The 22,718-nt window shown below is 39.6% G+C and overlaps 1 protein-coding gene across 1 annotated transcript; it reads left to right on the top strand.

Moving 5' to 3' along the window:
* Positions 1–565: 565 nt before the first annotated feature.
* On the top strand, positions 566–976 carry LOC112022956 (uncharacterized). Its single transcript, XM_024055574.1, has one exon. The coding sequence runs from the start codon at positions 566–568 to the stop codon at positions 974–976; it is 411 nt and encodes a 136-aa protein (XP_023911342.1).
* The last annotated feature ends 21,742 nt before the right edge of the window (positions 977–22,718 follow it).

Here is a 22,718-nt window from a genome sequence, read left to right as displayed (position 1 = left end):
TTTCATAGGGCAATCTGGAGCAACCAACACACAAACAATCAATGTTGTATTTTGAGAACCAGTACATCGGGCGCTGGAGAAAATCAGGAACGAGCCGTACTTGAAGTGGTCGAATAAAATGGCTGGAGAGTCCATGAGGCATAATCAAAACTTTTATTGCCAATACCACCAGGACCACGGACATACCATAGAGAACTGCAGGAACCTCTGGAACTATCTAGACTAGCTGGTCCAAGAAGGAAAGCTGAAGCACCTTCTGCATCATTCCAGTGGTCATCAAGGCCAGACCCCTCAAGAGCCCCAGAGAGATACTGCCCTAGGGCCACCCGTAGGGGCGATCAATGTCATCTTGGCTGTGCCAGGAAGAACAGGCACGCGCCCTTCACGAGTGTTATCCTTGGCACAACTGCCTGCCGAGGAGTCCCAACCAGAGCCAAAGAAGGCCAGAATGAAGTTTTACCCAACCCTGAGCTTTTTAGAAGAAGACAAGATTGGAACCGTCTAGCCCCATGATGATGCGCTGGTGATCACTCTTAGAATTGGGGATTACGATGTGAAAAGAGTAATGGTGGATAATGGCAGTGGGGCCGAGGTTATGTACCCCAACCTCTATAGGGGGCTGAGGTTAAAACCGAAAGATTTGATGCCCTATGGCTCTCCTTTGATGAGTTTCGATGGGAAGCTTGTTGTTCTAAAGGGCATGATTAGGCTGCCCATCCAGACCGGCCCAGAGATAGTGGAGGTGAACTTTATCGTGGTGGATACCTACTCTCCATATATAGCCATCGTCGGTAGGCCCTGGCTTCATATCTTGGGGGCTGTTGCCTCCTCCTTGTATCAAAAGGTGAAATTCCCGTCAGGGGACCAGGTGCTAGAAATCCGTGGTTGCCAATCCATGGCAAGGCAGTGTATGGTGGCTGCCATTTCACATCGGCTCAATGCAAAGTCCTCGGCCTCTGCAGAAACGAGCTTATAGTAATCAAAGGCCCCGATGCCGCCTCCTGATACAGCTGCTAAGGAGGCAAAATGTAAAGATCTAGAGAAGGTAATTATTGGTGGTGACCCAGAGAAGTTCTTTCAGGTCGAGGCTCAACTGCCTCTTTAGGAGATGGAGGTGTTAATTAAGTTTCTCAAAAGAAATATCGATGTATTTGTATGGGATGCCTGTGATGCTCCAAGGATTGATCTAGCCTTCATCTGTCACCATCTCAATGTCAACCTGACCATCACTCCCAAGAAGTAGCCATCTCGGTGCCCATCAAGAGAGCATGCTGATGCGATTAGGGATGAGGTAAAGAAGCTTAAGCGTGCAGGGGCTATCAAAGAGGTTTTTTACCCCGAATGGCTGGCCAACACCGTGGTGGTCAAGAAGAAAAGTGGAAAATGACGAGTTTATGTAGACTTCACAGACCTAAATAAAGCATGCCCAAAAGACCCGTTCCCCATGCCTCGGATAGACCAGCTGGTGGATGCAACCGCGGGCCATCCTTGGATGAGCTTCTTAGATGCCTTCTAAGGCTATCATCAAATACCACTAGCCCTAAAGGATCAGGAGAAAACAGCCTCCATGACACCTGTGGGGAACTACCACTACAAAGTAATGCCATTCGGCCTGAAGAACGCAAGGTCCACTTATCAAAGGATGATGACGAGGATGTTCGAGCCGCAGTTGGGCAAGAGCATCGAAATCTATGTTGATGATATGGTGGAGAAGAGTAAAGTGGTATCCGAGCATTTAGGAGACCTCGGCAGTACCTTTGATGTCTTAAGGAAGCACAAGTTACGCCTAAATGCTTCCAAATGCTCATTTAGTGTGGGATCAGGCAAGTTTTTAGGCTACATGGTTAATCATAGGGGAATTGAGGTTAACCCTAACCAAATCAAGGCTATTAATAATTTAAAACCACCACGAAATGCCAAGGAGGTCCAGAAGCTTACTGGGATGATCGCAGCCTTGAATCTTTTCATTTCTAGGTCGACGAATAGATGCAGACCATTCTATCTCTTGATCAACAAGTGAAAAGGATTTGAGTGATCTGAAGACTGTGTTGTGGCCTTCCAACAACTCAAGGAGTACCTATCCCGACCACCTATCATGTCCAGTCCTGAGGCCGATGAAGTCCTATACGCATATATTGTTGTGGCTCCTCATGCTGTGAGCCTGGTGCTAATACGAGATGACAATGACCTTCAAAGGCCAGTCTATTACGTGAGTAAGTCACTACATGAAGTTGAGGTCAGGTACTTGCCCTTGGAGAAAGCCATACTAGTCGTGGTCCATGCCACACGAAAGCTTCCCCATTATTTCCAAGCCCACATAGTGGTTGTTCTAACCCAACTACCCTTGAAGTCTATACTTCGAACTGCTGATTACACTGGAAGGATTGCCATATGGAACATAATCCTTGGAGCTTTTGACATAAAATACATACCTCGGACCTCTATAAGGGGTCAAGTCCTAGCTGACTTGGTGGCCGAGTTTGCTGAACCACCTGTAAAAATAGTGGCAGAGAAGCGAAACATGGATGGAAAATCCGTTGGGATAATCTCTATGCCAGGACCCCCATGTTGGAAGGTGTACATTAATGGTGCAGCATATCAAAGGGGGTCCGGAGTGGGGCTGGTCCTAGTGTCTCCTAAGAAGACTATCATAGAAAAATCCCTGAGGCTTGGGTTCTCGGCCACGAATAACGAAGCCGAGTATGAGGCACTATTACAAGGAATGGCCATGGTGTAGAAAATGGGAGGAAAAGTAGTAGAGATGTTCTCGGAGTCGAGATTAGTAGTGGGCCAGGTAAAGGGAGAGTTAGAAGCCAGAGATGAGAGGATGTAAGAGTACTTAAGCCAGGTCAAACGCTTGCAGTTAGGTTTCGATCTCTTCAGCTTGTCACACGTCTCCAGAAGTGGAAACACCCATGCAGATTCATTGGCCACACTTGCTACTTCCTCAGTGGGGGGTTTGCCTCGGGTTATTCTTGTCGAGCATCTGGTTAGGGTAAATAGGGTCACTAAAAGCATGGTTTATGTCCATCAAATTAGGGCAAGTTCTAGCTGGATGGACCCTATAGTGATATTCCTTAAAGATGATATTCTGCCCGAGGAGAAATCAGAGGCTGAGAAAATATGAAGAAAAGCTCCTTGGTTTTGGTTGTTCGAGGACCACAAATTGTATAAGCGCTCCCATTCTGGGCAATATTTATTATGTATTCACCCTGAAGTGTCAAAACTACTACTTGAAGAACTGCACGAAGGGATCTATGGGAGTGACACAGGAGGAAGATCTCTGTTGCACTGAGCCATTACCCAGGAATATTGGTGGCCGGGGATGCAGAAGGAAGCTCTAGAATATGTTAAGAAATGTGACCAGTGCCAAAGGTTTGCCCTAAATATTTATCCGCCAAGAGGGGTCCTCAACCCTTTGTCCAGTCCATGGCCGTTTGCCCAATGGGGCCTGGATATTGTAGGCCCTTTCCCCAAGGCTGCTGGAAATAAGAAATATCTACTGGTCGACACAGATTATTTCACCAAATGGGTCGAAGCTGAGCCATTGGCCAACATCAGAGATGTGGATGCTAAGAAATTCATCTAGAGAAACATTGTTACATAATTCGGGGTCCCTTGTACCCTCATTTCAGATAATGAACTCCAATTTGACAACAAAGCCTTTAAAAGATACTGTTGCGAGCTGGGGATTACAAACGGGTACTCAACTCCAGCTTATCCTCAGGGAAATGGGCAGACCGAGACTGTTAACAAGGTCATAGTCAATGGGCTTAAGAAGAGACTAGACGACACCAAGGGAAGATGGGTAGAAGAGCTACCACACGTCTTATGGACTTACCGGACTACACCACGGTGGTTAACATGACCTATGGCACCGAGGCTGTTATACCTCTAGAGGCAAACTTCTCGATGCTAAGGACGAGCTCCTTCACTCCAAGCAATAATGATGAACTACTAGGTAAGAGCCTAGATCTGATCAATGAACGAAGAGAAAAGGCAATGATCCAGTTGGCCTATTACTACCAGAAGCTCAAGCAAGGATATGATGCAAATTTGAAGATGAGACCATTAGCACTAGGGGACTTAGTGTTGAGGAAAGTTGTGGGTGCTACCAAGAACCCATCCTTTGGAAAGCTGGGACCCAATTGAGAAGGACCATACTGAATTACTTCAGTAGCAGGGATAGGTGCATACTACTTAGAAGACTTGGATGAAAAAGTTGTACCTCGTCCATGAAATGTAAATAACCTGAGAATGTATTATTATTAATAAAAGCATTTCTTTATTTCAAATCTTAAATCTATTATGATTATATGTCTTGTATTTTGGTGAAAATCTAAGTACTAGACAGAACCAAGGTCTTGCATGGTCCTCGGACTCAAACCTATGGGGAAACTAGTTACTTCAAGAAAAGTCTAATTACTAGACAGAACCAAGGTCTTGCATGGTCCTCGGACTCAAACCTATAGGGAAACTGGTTACTTCAAGAAAAGTCTAAGTACTAGACAGAACCAAGGTCTTGCATGGTCCTCGGCCTCAAANCACAAGTTCTTTGTAAACTCAGAATTATAGTTCGTAGTCGGTGATGAAATTGGGCATTTCATCTGCGAAGACTATAACATATCAACTACGATGATTTGTCTTGATCATGGAAGTGGAGACTTCTAGTTGATGTGTTAATATGTTTTAAGAGTTAAGACATATTGAACTGGACCGCTGTGAGATTTATTATTCTCCTAAAGACTGTCAAATGAATAATAAATCTCACGACTTGTATTTGCATGAACTCTTAATCCTGAGAGAATAATGAACCTGATCATGAGGTGTAGGTTGCTTTGATATATCAGGAGTGAGATCTACAGTTATGGTCAAACCTCAGTATGTTGGGCAGCCACATTTAGTGTTGATGGAACATGTATTCTCAAGATGGAATTCATAGTCTCTTAACGGAGATATAAATATTCCTTGAGATAAGTTTAATGGGTTTGTTATTCAAAGAGTTAGGCCTAACCACTTAGTAAGACTAAAGTATATATTTATGGAATTGGATTCATAAATATATAATGAATAACATTAAAGGATTAAACCGGGTACTCAAGGATTAAGATGTAGTAATTTACAAAGTGGCAGTCTAAATGACTTTGTATTACTACGAATATTTTATGAAGGGGTTGCATGTATAATAAAGTCTTGGGATATATTTATAATAAGACCTAGAGTGCAACTATTTTATATAGTGGTATTAAAAATAGTTAATGGTAACTTTGGACTTGTCAAGAGTTGACAGAAAAGCCCAAGGCCCATTGGAGCTAGTGTCTTATTGGTCCCTTTTGGTCCCACTCCAAGCCACACACTTAAGCCCAATTGGTAAGGCCCAAAAGGCCGGCCCAATTAGATAAATTGGTTAGATACAAAGGGAAAAACGTACAGAAACATTTGTGACGAAGAAACATCATTGAAAAGTGGTGCATGTGAGTTTTTGTCACTCACAAGTCATCCTTTGTTACCAATCGAGAGACCACACATCTTGGGCGTTAGTGGAATTGGAGTGAAGATTAAAAGTAGTCCCAAGTGCTTCAATCTTTGTTTTGAAATTCACCGCTTCAAGGTACGATCTCTTGTTTCTCTAATTCTGAAATTTACTTTGTACGTGTTATCAAAATATGTTATAGTCTTCGCAGATGAAATGCCCAATTTCATCACCGACTACGAACTATAATTCTGAGTTTACAAAGAACTTGTAATTTATATCTTCTGTGACTCTTCACATAAATCACATACTATGCATCTCATGGACTATATGATAATGTCTGAATATTCATGTTACCATTATTTCAGATAATAATAAAACAAATTTATTAAACATAATATTAAGTCATACATAATGTCAAACACAATGTCACACTTAATATTATACATAGCATCTTATAATAGGATTTAAGGGCACCAATCCTAACAATCTCGACACCTTCTCGACAGCTAGTAGATCGATCGAGAAAGCTCCTATCCCCTCCACAGCTTCTCGACACCTCCTCAACACCTGATATCTATCGAGGTTACGAAAATCAGAATTTTCAGATTTGATTTTTGGGCCAGGCTTTTGTATTTGTGTAGGGTTTCTTTTCTCACAATCTTAAACCTATATAAGGCTTATTTTAGAGGTCGTCACATAAGAGAATACAAGGAGAACATATGCAAAAGATGACTGATGCCTTATTCTCTTTGAAAGAAGCTACTGCGTCTTTGCGTCTTAGGGTTTTGTAACCAAGTGCTTCTTGATCTTCATTGTTGATGAAGTGAAGAACTTTGTAGCCAACAATCTTCTTCTAGTTGGTGATTAAGTTGCGTACTGGGATCCGTGCAATTGGTTAGTCACGTACTAGGATTCGTGCATTATCAAAGGGTGGCATTCATATATTGAAGAGTTCAGAGGTTTTGAAGCGGTAGAAGTTTTCTGCTGTGAGTTCATCTATGTGGATTGTAGAGTCTAGGGACAAAGGTTTTGTATTAGATCTGAAACTTCTCTTTACTATAGTGGATTGCTTTTCGGGAAGGTTTCCCCCCAGGTTTTTTTACTGTGAAACTAGTTGGTTTCATTGGTTTTCCTAGGTCATCATATCTTATCTTATTTATTTTTTCCGTTGCATGATTTTGACATGATATTGATGTTTGTTTGTTTTAACAAGTTTTATTCATAATAAATCTAATTAACAACTTGGGTTTAAAACTTGTTAATTCTATCAACCAGGGTCTAAATTTCCCAACAAGTGGCATCAGAGCGGGTTCACTCTGATTGGATTAATTTCCTGAGTGTGATCCATTGACCCCTGTTGTCATGGATAGAGGAAAATATTTATTTATTCCTCCTTTATTTGATGGAACTAATTATGCGTACTAGAAAGTTCGTATGAAAGTGTTTTTGCAGGCTCTAGGTGAACAAGTATGACAAGCTATTGAAGTTGGCTGGATTAAGCCAAAGGAAGCGTCGGTGGATTGGGATGATGCAACAACCATAGCTGCAAATTTCAATAGTAGGGCCTTGAATGCTTTGTTCTGTAGGGTGACCAATGAGGAATTCAAGAAAATATCGTACACAGAAGTTACCAAGGAAGCATGGACCATTCTTGAGACCACCTATGAAGGTACCAAGGCAGTAAAGACTGTGAAGCTTCAAAGACTCACTAGTAGTTTTGAAGAAATAAGAATGGAGGAGGATGAGACCTTTGATGAGTTTTATGCCAAACTCAAGGATATTGTGAATTCTATCTTCAACCTTGAAGAATGTATTGCAGAATCCAAAATTGTGAGGAAAATCCTTAGGTCCTTACCTGAAAGATTCCATGCCAAGATCATTGCCATTGAAGAAGTAAAGGATATTGATAAAATTCCTTTGACTGAGCTTGTAGGGAACCTTCAAACCTATGAGATGGGATTGGGCTCAATGGAAAAAGGTGGAAAGAGCAAAAACTTGGCTCTTAAGGGTATAGAGGAAGAGATTGAGGAATCTGAAAGCGAAGATGAAGATGAAGATGAAGATGAAGATGAAGATGATGATGAGGATGAGGATCTACCATTCATAACTGATGAGATTATCAAGCTTCTTCAGTTTAGGAAAAAGGATAAGGGCAAATCTCCTAGGAAACCTAAATCCTTTAGGAAGGGCAAGAATGAAAAATCCCTTATTCAATGCCATGAGTGCAAAGGTTTTGATCATATGTGGATAGAGTGTCCAAACTACCTCATGAAAGAAAAGACTGAGAAGCCAAAAGAGAAAGGGTTGATTGCTACTTGGAGTGATACTGAGGATGACTCTTTTGATGAGTATGTGGATGAATGTCGTCACGTTATGGCCTTTGTTGCCTCAACCGATAAGGTGATTGTGGAGAGTGCTAGTGACAGTGAGGATTTTTCTGATGATGAAGTACCCAAGAAGTTGACCCTTTAGGAAGCCTATGATAAGCTATGCACTGAATTCATAAAATCTGAAAAGACTTCTCATCTTTGTAGAAAATAGCTTAATGAGGTAAAAACTGAAAAAGCTGATCTGTTAGTCAAGCTAGATGAGACTACAAGATTAGTTGAGACTCTTGTTATGGAGAACACCTCATTAGAAGAGAAGGTCAAGAATCTTGAAGTTGAGCTTAGTCAAACTAGAACTCAAATAGAGAGGATGTCTAGTGCAAAGCTTGATGAGGTCTTGAGTGCTCAAAAGTCTAGTTCTAATAAAACTGGCTTAGGATATGCTGTTTCCTCCAGCCCTTCCTCATCCACGGCTTCTGGATCAAGGACTGTCTTTGTGCCCCAATCTGAGAAACGTAATAAAGGTATGAAATCCAAAACTACTTTTGCTAATTCTAAATCCTTTGTTAGACCTTATGTTTGTCACCATTGTGGTGTTTCTGGACACATTCGTCCTAATTGCTTTAAGTTGTATCCTCATAAGCAATTGTCTAAACGGTCACAGGTTTCCTCTCAAGGACTGACACCTCCTCGACACCTGATATCTATGAAGGTTACGAAAATCAGAATTTTCAGATTTGATTTTTGGGCCAGGCTTTTGTATTTGTATAGGGTTTCTTTTCTCACAACCCTAGACCTATATAAGGCTTATTTTAGAGGTCGTCACATAAAAGAATACAAGGAGAACATATGCGAAAGGTGACCGATGCCTTATTCTCTCTGAAAGAAGCTACTGCATCTTTGCGCCTTAGGGTTTTATAACCAAGTGCTTCTTAATCTTCATTGTTGATGAAGTGAAGAACTTTGCAGCTAACAATCTTCTTCTAGTTGGTGACTAAGTCACGTACTGGGATCCGCACAATTGGTTAGTAACGTACTGGGATTCGTGAATTATCAAAGGGTGGCATTTATATATTGAAGAGTTTAGAGGTTCTGAAGCGGTAGAAGGTTTCTGCTGTGAGTTCATCTACGGGGATTGTAGAGTCTAGGGACAAAGGTTTTGTACTGGATTTGAAACTTCTCTTTACTATAGTGGATTGCTTTTCGGGAAGGTTTCCCCCTAGGTTTTTTACTGTGAAACTGGTTGGTTTTATTGGTTTTCCTGAGTCATCATATCTTGTCTTATTTATTTTTTTCGCTGCATGATTTTGACATGATATTGATGTTTGTTTGTTTTAACAAGTTTTATTCATAATAAATCTAATTAACAACTTGGGTTTAAAACTTGTTAATTCTATCAACTGGGGTCTAAATTTCCCAACATACTGTGGCATTTGATCTTAGGATTTAAAGGTTTATCTTTATATGTGCTGCGTGTTTAGCATTTTTTACCTGTTATGATAACCAACTCATAAGGTATAGGATTCATATTATAAGGTTATCGCCTTTTGTAGTCTATTCAGCAAAAGCAAGTATTAGTAATGAGGTGACTCAATTGTTAAACAATGTCTAAGTGAAAATCATTATTATGGACTTTACATTTTTTAGCTATTGCTTCAAAAAGGGAAGACAAGTCACATTATTGAGACCGTTTAGCTAAATAATCAAAGCACAAGTTATACAAATAAGCAACAATTAATAAATGAGAAGGGAATTGCATACATTCAATCCAAAGTTTTCCATTACAACAGTTCAAGTATATAAAAAGAAAAAGAAAAAGAAACATAAGGCAAAAGCATAACAGAAGCTACTTATTTTTTCAACTTGATCTTCATCCCCCCCCTTGGAAAGCTGTTCTAAAGCGACCTCAGGGTGCTCAGAGCCTTCACCTGGGGGAACAGCCTGCAGAGGCACCAAAAGGAGAGTTGTCTCCTCAGCATGGGGGGCTTGAGCATCATCTGAGGGCTTCGCAGCATCCTGGGGTGCTTCTTGGTTAGGGCCTTTGTCTGTTTCAATCACCCCAGAAGGCTTAGTTTCCTTGGCTGGCTCATCAGGAGCAGTCATCACCAGAGCAGCCTCAGGTCGAGCAGCCTCAGCCTCCTCAGGAGCAACCTCAGCCTCGGAGCTAGAGAGGGCAGACTCCTTGATGGCAGGAGGGTAGTATACATTCTCTACCTTCCACAGGTTGGATGAAGCCTTAACCCCAGCTTGTTTAAGGGCTTCACTCCAAGTCTGGGAACAGTAGAGTCTGCACACCCCAAGTACTTGAGCCTTGAGAGTGGCCTCGGTCTCAGCCACTCCCAAGGCAAAAGCCTCATCCTCGACTTGCTCCTTAGAGCTTTTAGCCTCTGTCCTTGCGAACTCAGCCTTTACTTTAGCCCTCAAGGCTTTATCCCTGGTGAACTCCGCGAGATTTCTGGCCCCCTCTGCCTCGGCCAACTTCTTCTTCAGGTCGGTGATTTGCTCCTTGGCAATCTTCAGTTGTTCCTCAGCTTCGAGCAGGTGCCTTGTCTGGTCTCCGACCTTTTTTTGAGCACTGGCTAGACCTGATTTAATGCTATCTCTGGCCCTTGCCATCTCCTTCAGCTCCTCCCTTGCTTTTAAGAGATCGGCCTCAGAGTTTTTAAGGGTCCGAGCAACATCCAAGCGCTTGTCACGCTCAAGATCCAGGGCCTTGCTCTGCTCGTGGGCTGCCTCTTCTAGCCTATAAGTGGCCTAGACAGCCTGCCAATTAAAACAAGCACACAATAAGTTAAAAAAAAAAATGAAAAAAAAAAAGGCAAAAAATTAGCGGAATCACAAGTGTTAGATGTCTTACCATGCCTAAATACCTTTTGAGGCTGAGGAAGACCTCTTGCCTCCTCAAATACCTTTTGAGGCTTCATCCCTAGGAGTAGCAAGGCCCACTCTAGCGCGTCAGCCACGTAGGTGCCTTCACCCCTCGGAAGTCCCTGAGGGAGGCGTTATCCATCAAGGGCTCCCTATGGAGCATCGGGGCAGGAAGCTAGGCCTGGGGTTCGGATTGTGTGGCGAATTCTTTTTCCTAGCCCTGATGCCTGATTTTTAACTGCTTTGAGGCTCGTCGGACCTCATCCTCCTCCTGAGAGGAGCGAGACCTCCCCCCATCCATTAGATCCTTGCCCTTGGAAGCCCTCTTCATTTTTTGGTCTGCGGGCTCGGGCCGAATAGGCAGAGCTAGCTGAGGAGGAGCAGAAAGTATGGCTTGTGTGGAAGATGGCCTGGTTTTAACAGGCTGAGGTAGGGGCGAACGAGGAGGAAGCTTGGATTGTGTCTTCATCGGCGCGTCCTTCCCTAGTTGGCCCTCAATCAGATCGAGCAAACTGGTTTGAGGTTTTCTCTTAAAACCCATTTTGGCCTGAGAATCAGTCCCTATTGATGAGAGATCCGCTTCAGTCAAATTGGGGTCACCCAAGTCACCAGAAGGATCCTCGGATGGATTGACTTCGTCAAAAACTCCAAATTCGCCCTTAGACGGACCCAAGTCAGCAACTTCTTCTTCTCCTTCTGCTCTTCCTCCCTCGGCCTCTGCAACTTGATGGGATGAAGAAGGGCCTGCCAACGGAACCCCTTCTAGGAAGGAAGATTCTTCAGGAAGCAAGAACCCATGTTCTGCTATGGTGATCTTGTGGAGCTGAGGATCTTTGGCTCTAATCACGTACTTCGAAGCTGAGTATGACTTCTGGATGGGATCATACTCGAGGATCTTGTGAGCGACTCTGATTTGGTTGTCAGCTTTGTTCACAAAGACCTCCACCCTAAGGATGGTTTACAAATCCTCCTGGTTGACTAGGTGAAAGTGTTGATCAAAGGCGTGTGGATCTGCGAACAAAAAAAGCATATTAGCAATCGAACAATGCAAACTATGATGACACAAAAGATCAACCCTCTTTGATGGGTTAACCTCAGCCCCATCTTCTCATTTAGGGCGTCCACACAACCCAGAATCCTAAACACGTTGGTGGTGCACTGGGTTGGTGCTAACTGGAAGTGCTTGAGGTAGTCCTTCATCCCCGGCCCCATAGGGATTCTCATACCACCTTCTAGGAAGGCAATTATGGGAATCACTACTTCCCCCTCTTACCTCCTAAAGTGCCACTCCCCATCTTCACAATATCTTAGACCTACATTACGGGGTATCCTATAATCGGCCATGAACTTCTCCGTCGCCTCTTCAGACTCAACCAACTTTTTAAACCTATCCATCCCTAGGAACGGCTAAAAGACTTAGGGAAAGGATGAAAGAAAGAGAGAAAACGTGAAGTAGAGGGAGAAGAAAACTTACAGAAATGAGGAAAAGCTCCTTGGACAGGCTTTTTATGCAGAAAAGAGACGTGAGTTTGGTTAGAGGCTTGACCGAATTCAGAATATGTACGCAAGAACTCTTGAGTGCAAAAGTAAAGAGGCAAATTGGTTCAAATGGGTATTTATACCCCCAATTAAAAAAGACCGTGTGGGTTTCCTGCCCATAAAGGTGAAAAAATCTCCACCGTTAGATTACCATCACACTGTTGAACGTAAAGAGCACATAGCAGCCAGAATTTAATGGTGGCACGCTCTGTATACCGAAGCACCAAGAACATGCTTTAGACAAGTGAAGAGACTCTAGCACTTACAGAGGACAAGACTTGACAAGCCATGACAAAATCCCGAGGACATTAAAATCCTCCTCCCTGTCCGAGAAGCCGGACAGTAGGATTTTGAGGGGCTATTATGGGGTCCAAAAATTTGGCAATTGTGGCCCACTTTATACTAAGCCCAAAGCCCACGCTGAGGAGGAAGAAATGTCCGAGGACGAAAGAAGCAAGTCCAAGGTGCCTTGAAACATCACCGAGGGCGATCCTGTCCTCGGCCAACCAAGATCACAAAAAGGAAGAGTGGCATGCCATCAAAGGCAGCCTCCCAGAGCATCCCAAGGAAAAGGACAGGTACAATGGGTCAGCCATGGGAACATGGCAAAGGAGCAATTCAAGGAGAAACTGTCACCTCCGCATTAAATGCCCACAACTAACGTGATTATGATTGGAATACATGGAATCTAATTCAGTAAGTTCTACTGGTAGGTAGCATTAGGAAGTCAAGCGGGGAGCTTGTAAGTCCTTTTGTATGAACTTCAATTCTTTCATATAGTGGATTCAAGTTTACCTTGAGGATAGCTAGGTCAAATCCTCCCTAGGTTTTTACCGTGTGGTTTTCTGGGTCATCTTATCATTATGTCATTTATTTTTCCGTTGCTTTATATTATTGATATGATTGTTTGACTGTGATAACCTAGATTGGCATAATTTGACTAAGTTAATCACTTGGCTGATTAACTAGGTTAATCCAATTGTTGTTTTAAGGGGTCTAAAACCTAACAATTAACTTCTCGTTTGAACATTTGGCACAAAATGTTCATGCAATTAGCATGTAATGATTAATGTATCTGACCCCACCAAACCATGTTTAAGCAACAACTATCACTATATTTCTTCTTATGTGTTTACATTTATTGGCCTTTTTTGCATTTTTTCAAGCTATCCTATTTGGTTTTTATCTTATAATCTGTTTTTGCTAACCATAAGGTTTTCACAATGTCAATGATTACTATATACTTGCAGTTGCTAAAAAGTTTTTCTTTTTTCGTTTCTTTCTCTTATTCTTACACCACAGAAGGGTTAAAATATTTTAACAAAATGTCAGACTGAGTTTAGGATATTTATGTTCTTAGAACTTTTTTTTTTTCATCTGTTCGTAATCATTTGATAAATTACACTAATATTTTTCATCTGTTTGTAATTGTTAAATTACTCATTGTCCCAAAAGCTTAAGCTATTAGGATATGGTAGATTTAATCATTTAACCATATACTTCTAATACTTCCCCTCACGTGTGGGCCGAAACTACCTTTTAATAGATGAGGCCTAACATGTGAGAATTTAAATTGAAGGTAGAATGAAGGAGATAGAGATCGAACTCAGGACCTCCTGCTCTAATACCATGTCAAATTACCAATTGTCCCTATTTGAATATGGTAAATTTAATCACTTAACCATATACTTCTAACAGTTATCTTATTTTATGACTAAAGAAACTGAATTAATAACAAAACTACAAAGAACAGATGCAACACTGGCTTGAATTAATAACATGAGTACAACAGCAAAATCCATAGGCAACAAAAATTGTTGCAAATCCATAACTTCAATCAGAAAGAAAGAGACTAAGTTGCAGAATTGGAGAAAAAGATTAGGGAAAATTACATTTTACACCATATATTTTTGGGGTTCTTTCAAATCAAACCCAATAATTGTGGTTTCAAAATAAATCCTATAATTTCAAAAGTTTCAATTTAAATCGTGAAGTTTAAGACTGTTACAAATTAAACCTTATATTTTTGTTAGTTTCAAATTGAAATCTAGACTTTTAAAATCGTATCACTTTAAACTCTGGGCCTTTTGAGTTTGATTTGGGGATTTGATTGTGGGGTCTAAAAATTTAATTGTTTTCTTCTCTCTTATCCCCATTCTTTGTAGTGGGGAATATAATAACAAACAAGTAACTTGAGCCTGCATGTTGTGTTGCTTTTATACCTTGATCTTCTTTTAATTTGTGAATTTTGGTATACAGAAACTATTGGAGGGATCATGATACCGCTCTTTCCATATTAAAACACTTGTATTAAGATATACCTGAAGACCCCAACTCACCTACGGAATCTAGTGGGGGCAACTCAAAAGAAGAAAGCGATTCCATAGGCTGGTCTGATCAGAGAGAGACTATTGATGAAGAAATTCCATTAACATTCTCTGACACAGTTATGGTTAGGAAATTTTTCAAGAAAAGCGAAGAAGATTTGGAGAAAGTGCTGATGATAGGAGCAGTATTCAAATTCTTATTGCACGCCTTTAGATGCATCATGCAAGTGAAATTGATGACAATGGAAGCAATTTTTGTTATTATCATATCATTGCATTCTGGGCCAAATTATCTCATACTTTTAAGATTGCAGAAAGTCCTGAAATTTATGATTGTGTCATGATGCGATGGGAATGACAGTCAAAGTTACAATGAGAAGGATATGCCATTGTCCACACTAAGGCTCACCCTTGAAATGTTGATTGAGAATGAGTGGAGTGTATTAGTTGTGTTATGTAGCAGAGTAGTAGTTGGTTAAATGAAGTGTACTTCAAACTAATCCCAATGGGATTTAGGTGAAATCAAATGGACATATACAAATAGTGTATACTATTGTTCAAAAAAACATGTAGACAGTGACACACAATAGAATGATATTGAAAGGTGTTAATAGAACTCTCTCTCTCTCTCTCTCTCTCTCTCTCTCTCTCTCTCTGTGTGTCGGTGATGATGAAATCTTGAAAATGTGTTGAAAACACAAGAGCTATTTAGACTCCCAAATTAAAGTTACAGCTCGATTGATTTTACACTAACTTAATACAAAGTGTAGAATAGTGTAAAAGCGAGCGGATAAACAAACAAGTTATTCTAATCCATAATCAAAGCAACACAACAGTAAAATAGAATGTAAAAGAATAGGGAAGAAAGATGCAAATACAAGATAACACACCGATGTGTTATCGAAGAGGAAACTGAAGAACTCGGCGAAAAACCTCTTCGCCGTCCTCCAAGCGATAATCAATCCACTAGACAGTTAGTTGGGATACATGGGTTAGCAAGAGACCCTCCAAGCCTAATCTACCAGATGTATCTAAGCCCTCCAAGCTCCTACTCCAACAAGGCTTCTTGGAACCATGTCTTGTCTAGCTCTCCGAATCCCGTAACAAGCTCCATGTTGCATTTGCCATCCTTGGCTTCTTCCAATACTTCCCAGCAGCACCAAAACTCACTTGACACTTTGAAAGGGTGTGGAAGTATTTGGGCTATCAACCTCTCAATGGTATGGAAATGGAAAGGTAGAAGTTGAGGAAAAACCACAAGCAATTGTGTAGAAGATTGTGGGTATAGCAATCTATAACTTTCAAGGTGTTTGGCTAGGATTTTCTCTCTGAAGTACTCCTCAACATTTGTGGGTAATGTGGGTATATATAGTGTGGGTACAAAAAGTGTGTATCAGATAGTACAGCCTGGCAAAACAGAATGTTTCACGAGTGTCTCGCAGGAAGACCTTACCTGCGAGCTACTCGCAAAACACAGTTGTCTCCATCTATACTAACTCTTCGCATTCTAGTCATGTGCAGGGCACATGCATTACTTTGCGGGAAGCTTAGTAGCGAGATACCCGCGAGAACTCCTCAGTCTTCAATTGCTTAAGTCTTAACACTCTCTCTCTATCACATAACCCTTACAATTAAATTCCACAATAAATACATGGTACAAACGATTGAATAAAATTACAATCAAATTTGGCACGAAATAAAAGCCAACAAAACAAATAATTGTAAATTACAACTTTACAATCTCCCCCTTTGGCTATTCCGTGACAAAACCCCTAAAACAGACTCTAGACTTAATTGTGAGTTTGGGAATAGTGGCAAAACTCACTCATACCTAATTTAGAAGCTGTGAAGCACTTGCACGAATATACCTATAACCTGAAACACTTGCACATAAACAAAACTTTCATTAAGCTTATGACAAGTTGAACACAAGGTACGTACATGAGCAAGTAAAGTGCGATCAAGTTTGAAAATACTATAAACATGTAAGCATATCTTGATCATACAAGAACAGTCATTAAAGAATGACTATAATGAACATTTAGCAAGTAAATGCTCATCCGGACGCGCAATGCAATTAAGAACAATCCCAAGGATCAATTGCATGTCCAACGCTCAACCAATGCAAAATACATGAAGTATATGCATCTAGGATAGAAGATCCTACTAGGGTACAAGAGTGAGGTACTTAAGACATACTAGCAATATCTTAAAAGTACATAAAAAATTGCTACAAAAGCAATAAGATAACCACAAATAACTAAATATTAAACATAAATTAAGAACAAAGTACTAAAGCTTTAAACAAAAGCAGTAAAGATAAATATCCAAGAGTTATAGATGCTGACCCCTCAAAATTTTCTCCCCCTTTTTGACCGGAATGGCTAAAGGGCTAGAACTGATCGGACTCTGAATTTGATCCCTGCGGCATGGACAAATCATCAATCTCTGAGGATAAGGCAGTGATCTGGCCTTGAATATAGGCAAATTGGTCCACGGTGTGCTGCACATGTGAGTTAAGCACGGTAGACGTCTAGTCCATTTTAGCTAGGAGGCGATCAAGTCTGTCTAATCCTCGTGTTGGTGCTAACGATGATGGCTGAGCTGAAGACTCTAGACCAGAAGTGAATCTATCAATCTCTTCCTCTGTATCACCACCCTTATCCTTAACATGATCCTGTGGTATCGTATGCACACCTGTTTTGGAGCCTTTGATGTGAGTTGTGCTCCTAGTCACTGTGTGTGCACCAATAGGATAGTCCCTCTGAACCACTGTGAGGCCATTAGGAATTTTGAGCCTTGTCTGTGCAATGAGGCCCATAAATCAGTAAGGGGAATGGCATGATTGTTCTAGAATTTTACTTTTCAATGCTCTTCTTCAAAATGTGGAAAATGTGACCACAAATATTTATCTTTTTGTGGGTAAAGAAATCATATAGGAAGATTGTCCTTGGTGCAAACAATGTGGTAAGGTTGGTGACTAGATATAGATTGTGGATCATCACATGAGCAAGTGTCCTCATCTCCGCAGAGAATGGTATTATGTTCATGGATGATTTCTTCGGTGTACCACCAAGTATTCTTATCATCTCCTCAGTAGAACTTAATCTATCCTCATATGGCACTATAATTGGCTGTGAGGGAGGACGAATCTCCAAAAATTCTTGAATGCTATCCCTAGTAATCACAAATTCTTTGTACCTCACCCAGCATTCTATACGGTCTCCTTCCACAGTAGCATTTGAGAAAAATTCTCTTATGATCTCTGAGTAGACAACCCCAACTAGGTTCAACAGCTTGGTCCAAGCCTTTCTTTGAACACCTCAAGGATGAAGGTGTCCTTAAGGGTTTCTAGCTTGACCACCCTTTCCATAATAATGGTTGCTCTTTTGTAGCAGTCTTTGTATTTTATATCAGCCTCAGCAGACTTGAAGTTCTCAGAATCAGTGCGTGCACATTTTGAGGATGGTCTCTTAGGAGCTGCATGCTTAGTAGGAGACATCTGCACAAATGAACACAGAACATAAAAGAAACATATGCACAAACACAAAAATAGAACACAAAACTTGATTAGATTCAAGTTAGTCCAAATCAAAGGTAAAGCAACCTAAAACAGAGCGTAACCAACTCAAAAATAGAGCAAATGAACTGAAAACAGCATGCTATAAGTGTTAAATCATGTAAACAGTACCACAATGCATGAATTGAGTGACTAAACATGTGTGTGCATAAGCTGATGCATGTGAGTGCAGCAGGTGATGCATTAGGTGTGCCTAAAGGGTGCCTAGTGTGTGCATGGCATGGTATTAAGGCACAACTTGGGCAAAGTGTGTAGAACACACATTTATTGACCAAAACATGCTAAACATGGTCAATCATGAGTAAACCCAGGAATTGGAACTCACTTGAGTCCAATTCAACACAAGAATGTCACTAGGACATTTTGTCAAACACCTATCATGCAATAGAGCACAATAACCATGAAAGATGTATGAACACATGTGAAAATGCCTTAATACATGATTAAATTGCCTCATGGGGCCAACACAGATACAGATAAACCAAATGGGACTTAGCCCAATCAAAGTTTTGAAAACATTTTCACAAAATTGAGAAACCCAACCCATTTTCGAAAAGTCCCCAATTTTTAAAATCCTAAGCTAAAATCTGCAAAATTTAAGAAAAAATGAAAACAGTGTTTATAAAAACATACCTTGAAGTGATTTTGATGATATTTATGCTTGAAAATGATGGGGTTTGAGTAAAACGTGATTTTGGGTTGAGAGGGGTTCGAGAGAGGCTAAGTGAGGGAAATGAGAATGTTTTGAAAACCTGTCACATTTGCCTTATAAAACTGAAAACACACGTTTTTCACGAGTTAGGTAATAGCGAGACACTCACGAGACAATCGCAAAAAGGACCACTAACGCTCAAAAGCTTTCTCGAGAAGCTGTTAGTAGTGAATCAGTAGTGAGATAGTCGCAATAGCCTATGTATGAATTAGAAAAATTCTAGTTTTTGCCTAAAAACATTTCGCGAGAAGCTGTTAGTCGTGAAATGCTCGTAAGACAATAGCGAGAGTCTCTGTGTGAAATGAAAAAAAAAATTATTTCCCTTAAGCACTTTTCGCGGGAAGCTCTAAGTCGTGAGCTTCTCGCGAAACAACCTCTGAACCAGTTTTTGGAGAAAAACACAAAAATGCATTTAGCGCCTAGGGGCCTCATTTTGGTGCCTCTCACCTTGGGAAATCAGGCATTGGCAACTTAAGGTCACCTTTTGCTTTTGATTACAATAGTCCAAACTGAGGTGGTAAAAGGATGCAGAATATCCACAATTTATAACCAACGATAAACACTCAAACAGGGTATAATCAAGCCAAGTCTCACATGTGTATGATATATAAATTGCAATGCATGACAACTCTGTGTAATGTCAAGCAATATAAATTTTGCATTAAAGAGCATAAAAACCCAGCCATTGTTACACTGCACCATTGCATTGCCCTGTAACTTGTACATTGCTGGCAATAAAAAAATCAGCATAGCCCTTTTGCATAAATCAACATATAATGAATGACTCTAAAGGATTTTCTAGCAAAATCCTGCTAATGGCATTAGCATGAAGCAGCATAGTAACCGTAAGAAACAGCAATTAAACTTCCTCAACTCCAGGGTTCAATTGCTGTTTCAAACCTAAATTGCTCAATTTTGTTCCAGATAATAGAAAATAAATAAAAAATTTATGTTATTCTGTCAAATTTATCATTGCTCCCCATATGCAGAATCCCACTAAGACCTAGCATCAAACACCTCACAGGCACTATTATAGAGACTCTTTTTATCATTTTGTCGAATAAATCAAAAACTGATATTTAAATTGCCACAATTAAAAGCACAACCACCATTTAAAATTTCAGAGATAAGTAGGATAATTAATCGATATTTAGTTATTATAAAATATGAAGACTAAGCAGAAGAAGAGTTTGAAGAAGTTACCCATGACTGGATTAGACTATGGCTTTCTCTTGCTCTTCTTCGTCATCTTCTTCTTTGACAAACTTTATCGTAACAAACTACATGCCCAAAAGAACACCATATGAGTTGTTATTTCAGATTAGTATACATGCCTAAAATCGCAGATCTTCAAAATCGTTTTTTGCTTTTGGGTTTGTGGATTTGATATGGTCTGATTATGGTGGTTTGTGGGTTGCGATTGTTGTGGGTGGTGGTTGTGCTGCTGCCTGCTGAGTTGTGGTGGTTTTGGGTGGAATGGGAAAGGAGAAGGGGAACGGGAAAAATAGGGTCTGACGAAGGAGATCTCTGTTAATATGTGGGTATGGTGGGTTTTGATTGAGGAATCTGTGGGTATGGTGGGTAGGTGTCTTTAGATGATTTGTTGTTGGTTTAATGTGGGTTTGATGGAGGAGGACCTGGTAGAGGAGGAGCTGGTAGAGGAAGGAAGGGCATGCATTTTCGTGTTTGGTGAAAGAAAAGGCCAAAGCATTGTGAAAGAGTTTTGGTGAAAGAAAAGCTACAGCATCGTGAAAGAGAAGGCAAAGCATTGGGTTTGAGTTTAGAAAAGTTTTATATCGGGTTTGAGTTTTAAAAAAGTTTTATTATTATTATTCTTTTAATATTTTTTTTAATATTGTGCTAACGTTGAAAATTGTGGAAGCTTCAAAAACTTCGGTTTTATATATATATAGATTAAACAATGATTGTTTTTTTTCTTTTCTTTCTCAATTTTTTTTTTCAGGAAAAATATATTTAAACAATGAGAAATATTATTGTTCTATTTGTTGCTGACGACATTTTCAATAATTAAAATATCATCTTCTCCATATAGTTTGTATTTATGAGTTATGACCAACTCGTTGTCTAATTTGTCTGGTCAACACTGGAAGGATGGGTGCATGTCTTTTACATTAGGCTTCTTCTTTTTATTTTTTATTATTGCATAATAATGGTAAGGGAAGGCAAGGGTACCAATAAATGTTTATAAAGATTTAAGGACTAAAATGAATTAACCGATATTTGATCAAAAGAATTATTAAAAATTAAATAGTTTATGAACCAAAATTTTGACATTTTTTATTAATTTGACATGTTTAAGTCTTTAAGAGATTCTTTACAGTTTACATTTTAATTTTCCATGAGGTTTACATCTAATTTTTTCTATATTAAAAAAACCATAGTCATGTTTCCCGTGAGGGACCAATTTGTTTCGAGTGTTCCACAATATTCCTCTGTATCATTAATTGATCAAAGAGTTTGGCCTTTTTCTCTTTTCAAACAATATGTTTCTTTGATAATGAAACTATAAAAGCATTGCAATTTGCAATTACAACCAATACAGTCAGATAGGTGACTAACAGATAGAATATAAAATGGCACTACATAAAATCAAGTGATTCCCCCCAGTGAAAAAAAAATTAAACCGTTATTTATTCCTCATGAAATACTCACACATTTATAAAAGGACAAAATAATTGATAAAATTTCAGTGTGTTCTCAATAATTAATAGAGAATAAACATATGATATAGAGATAAGTAGAATTGAACAACAATTTACAATCTTCAAATTAATAAAATAAATTAATAAATAAATCAAATCCAACTTCTACTCTCTACTGCTTGAAATTGATACCCAAGACTTTTCTTTCTTCTCAGCAAAACAGAAAATGAGTAGAGCTTTACGGAAAAAATTGGCTTTTGCCCTTTTAAAAAAAATAATCTAGCATTTTGCCCTCTTTCTCAAACTAATTAGGGAAATGTCCCTCTTTTGTAACTCGATTTATGATAAATCGAGTTATAAATAAAAAATAAAAAACTCTGGAGCCCTATAGCGGTGTTTTTAAGTACCTATACCTATAGTGGCATTTTGTAACTCGACCTCCATGAAATCGAGTTATAGGAAATTTTTTTTTTTTTTTTTTTTACCTATAACTCGATATCATAGAGGTCAAGTTACAAAACGCCACTATAGGTTCTAAAAACGTCGCTATAGGCTCTTTAAAAACGCTGTTATAGTGCCTAACTCGATTTATCATAAATCGAGTTTCAAAAGAGAGGCATTTCTCTAATTAGTTTGAGAAATGGGGCAAAATGCTGAATTTTTTTTTAAAAAAAAGGGCAAAAGCCCATTTTGTCCAGAGCTTTACAGACTTGAATTAGCCCTTGTCGAACACTCTCTTCTTCTTTTGTTTTCACTTGGCTTTTTCCTCTCGCTTTCTTCTTATTCTTTTAAATTTTAATTTCCCAAATGGATTGTCTGCCTTTTGATTTATAGTTGTCATGCAGCTTTTTTTATATTATTTTTTAGATTAGTGCTTCACATTTTATTTTTACATTTATTTAGGAAAAAGATAACAGCTCCACTAGACTTTTACCATTTGAGATAGTCTTCAATAGTCATCATATTATAATGTTGAGATTTGAGAAACATGTCACCATGTTCCCACTTAAACGTAGACAATTATCTCCTATATTACTTTTCGTATGAGACTTTTAAAATAATTGTGATTGGATCTTGGCTTTTTTGACGAAGGTTGGTACTGATCACTAGGACTGAACATAGGTTGCAAGTAGCCCCTAGTGGTGTCATTAACGCATGATTGTATCCCACGATGCCTGTCGGAGATTATACACAAATTGGTCTAGTTCGTAACATAGGTTAGCAGG

The sequence above is a fragment of the Quercus suber genome, unplaced genomic scaffold (assembly GCF_002906115.3).
Source record: "Quercus suber isolate HL8 unplaced genomic scaffold, Cork oak 2.0 scaffold_42, whole genome shotgun sequence".
NCBI lineage: Eukaryota > Viridiplantae > Streptophyta > Magnoliopsida > Fagales > Fagaceae > Quercus > Quercus suber.
Note: the sequence above shows the minus strand (reverse complement) of the source record. Positions and strands in the feature narration are given on the sequence as shown.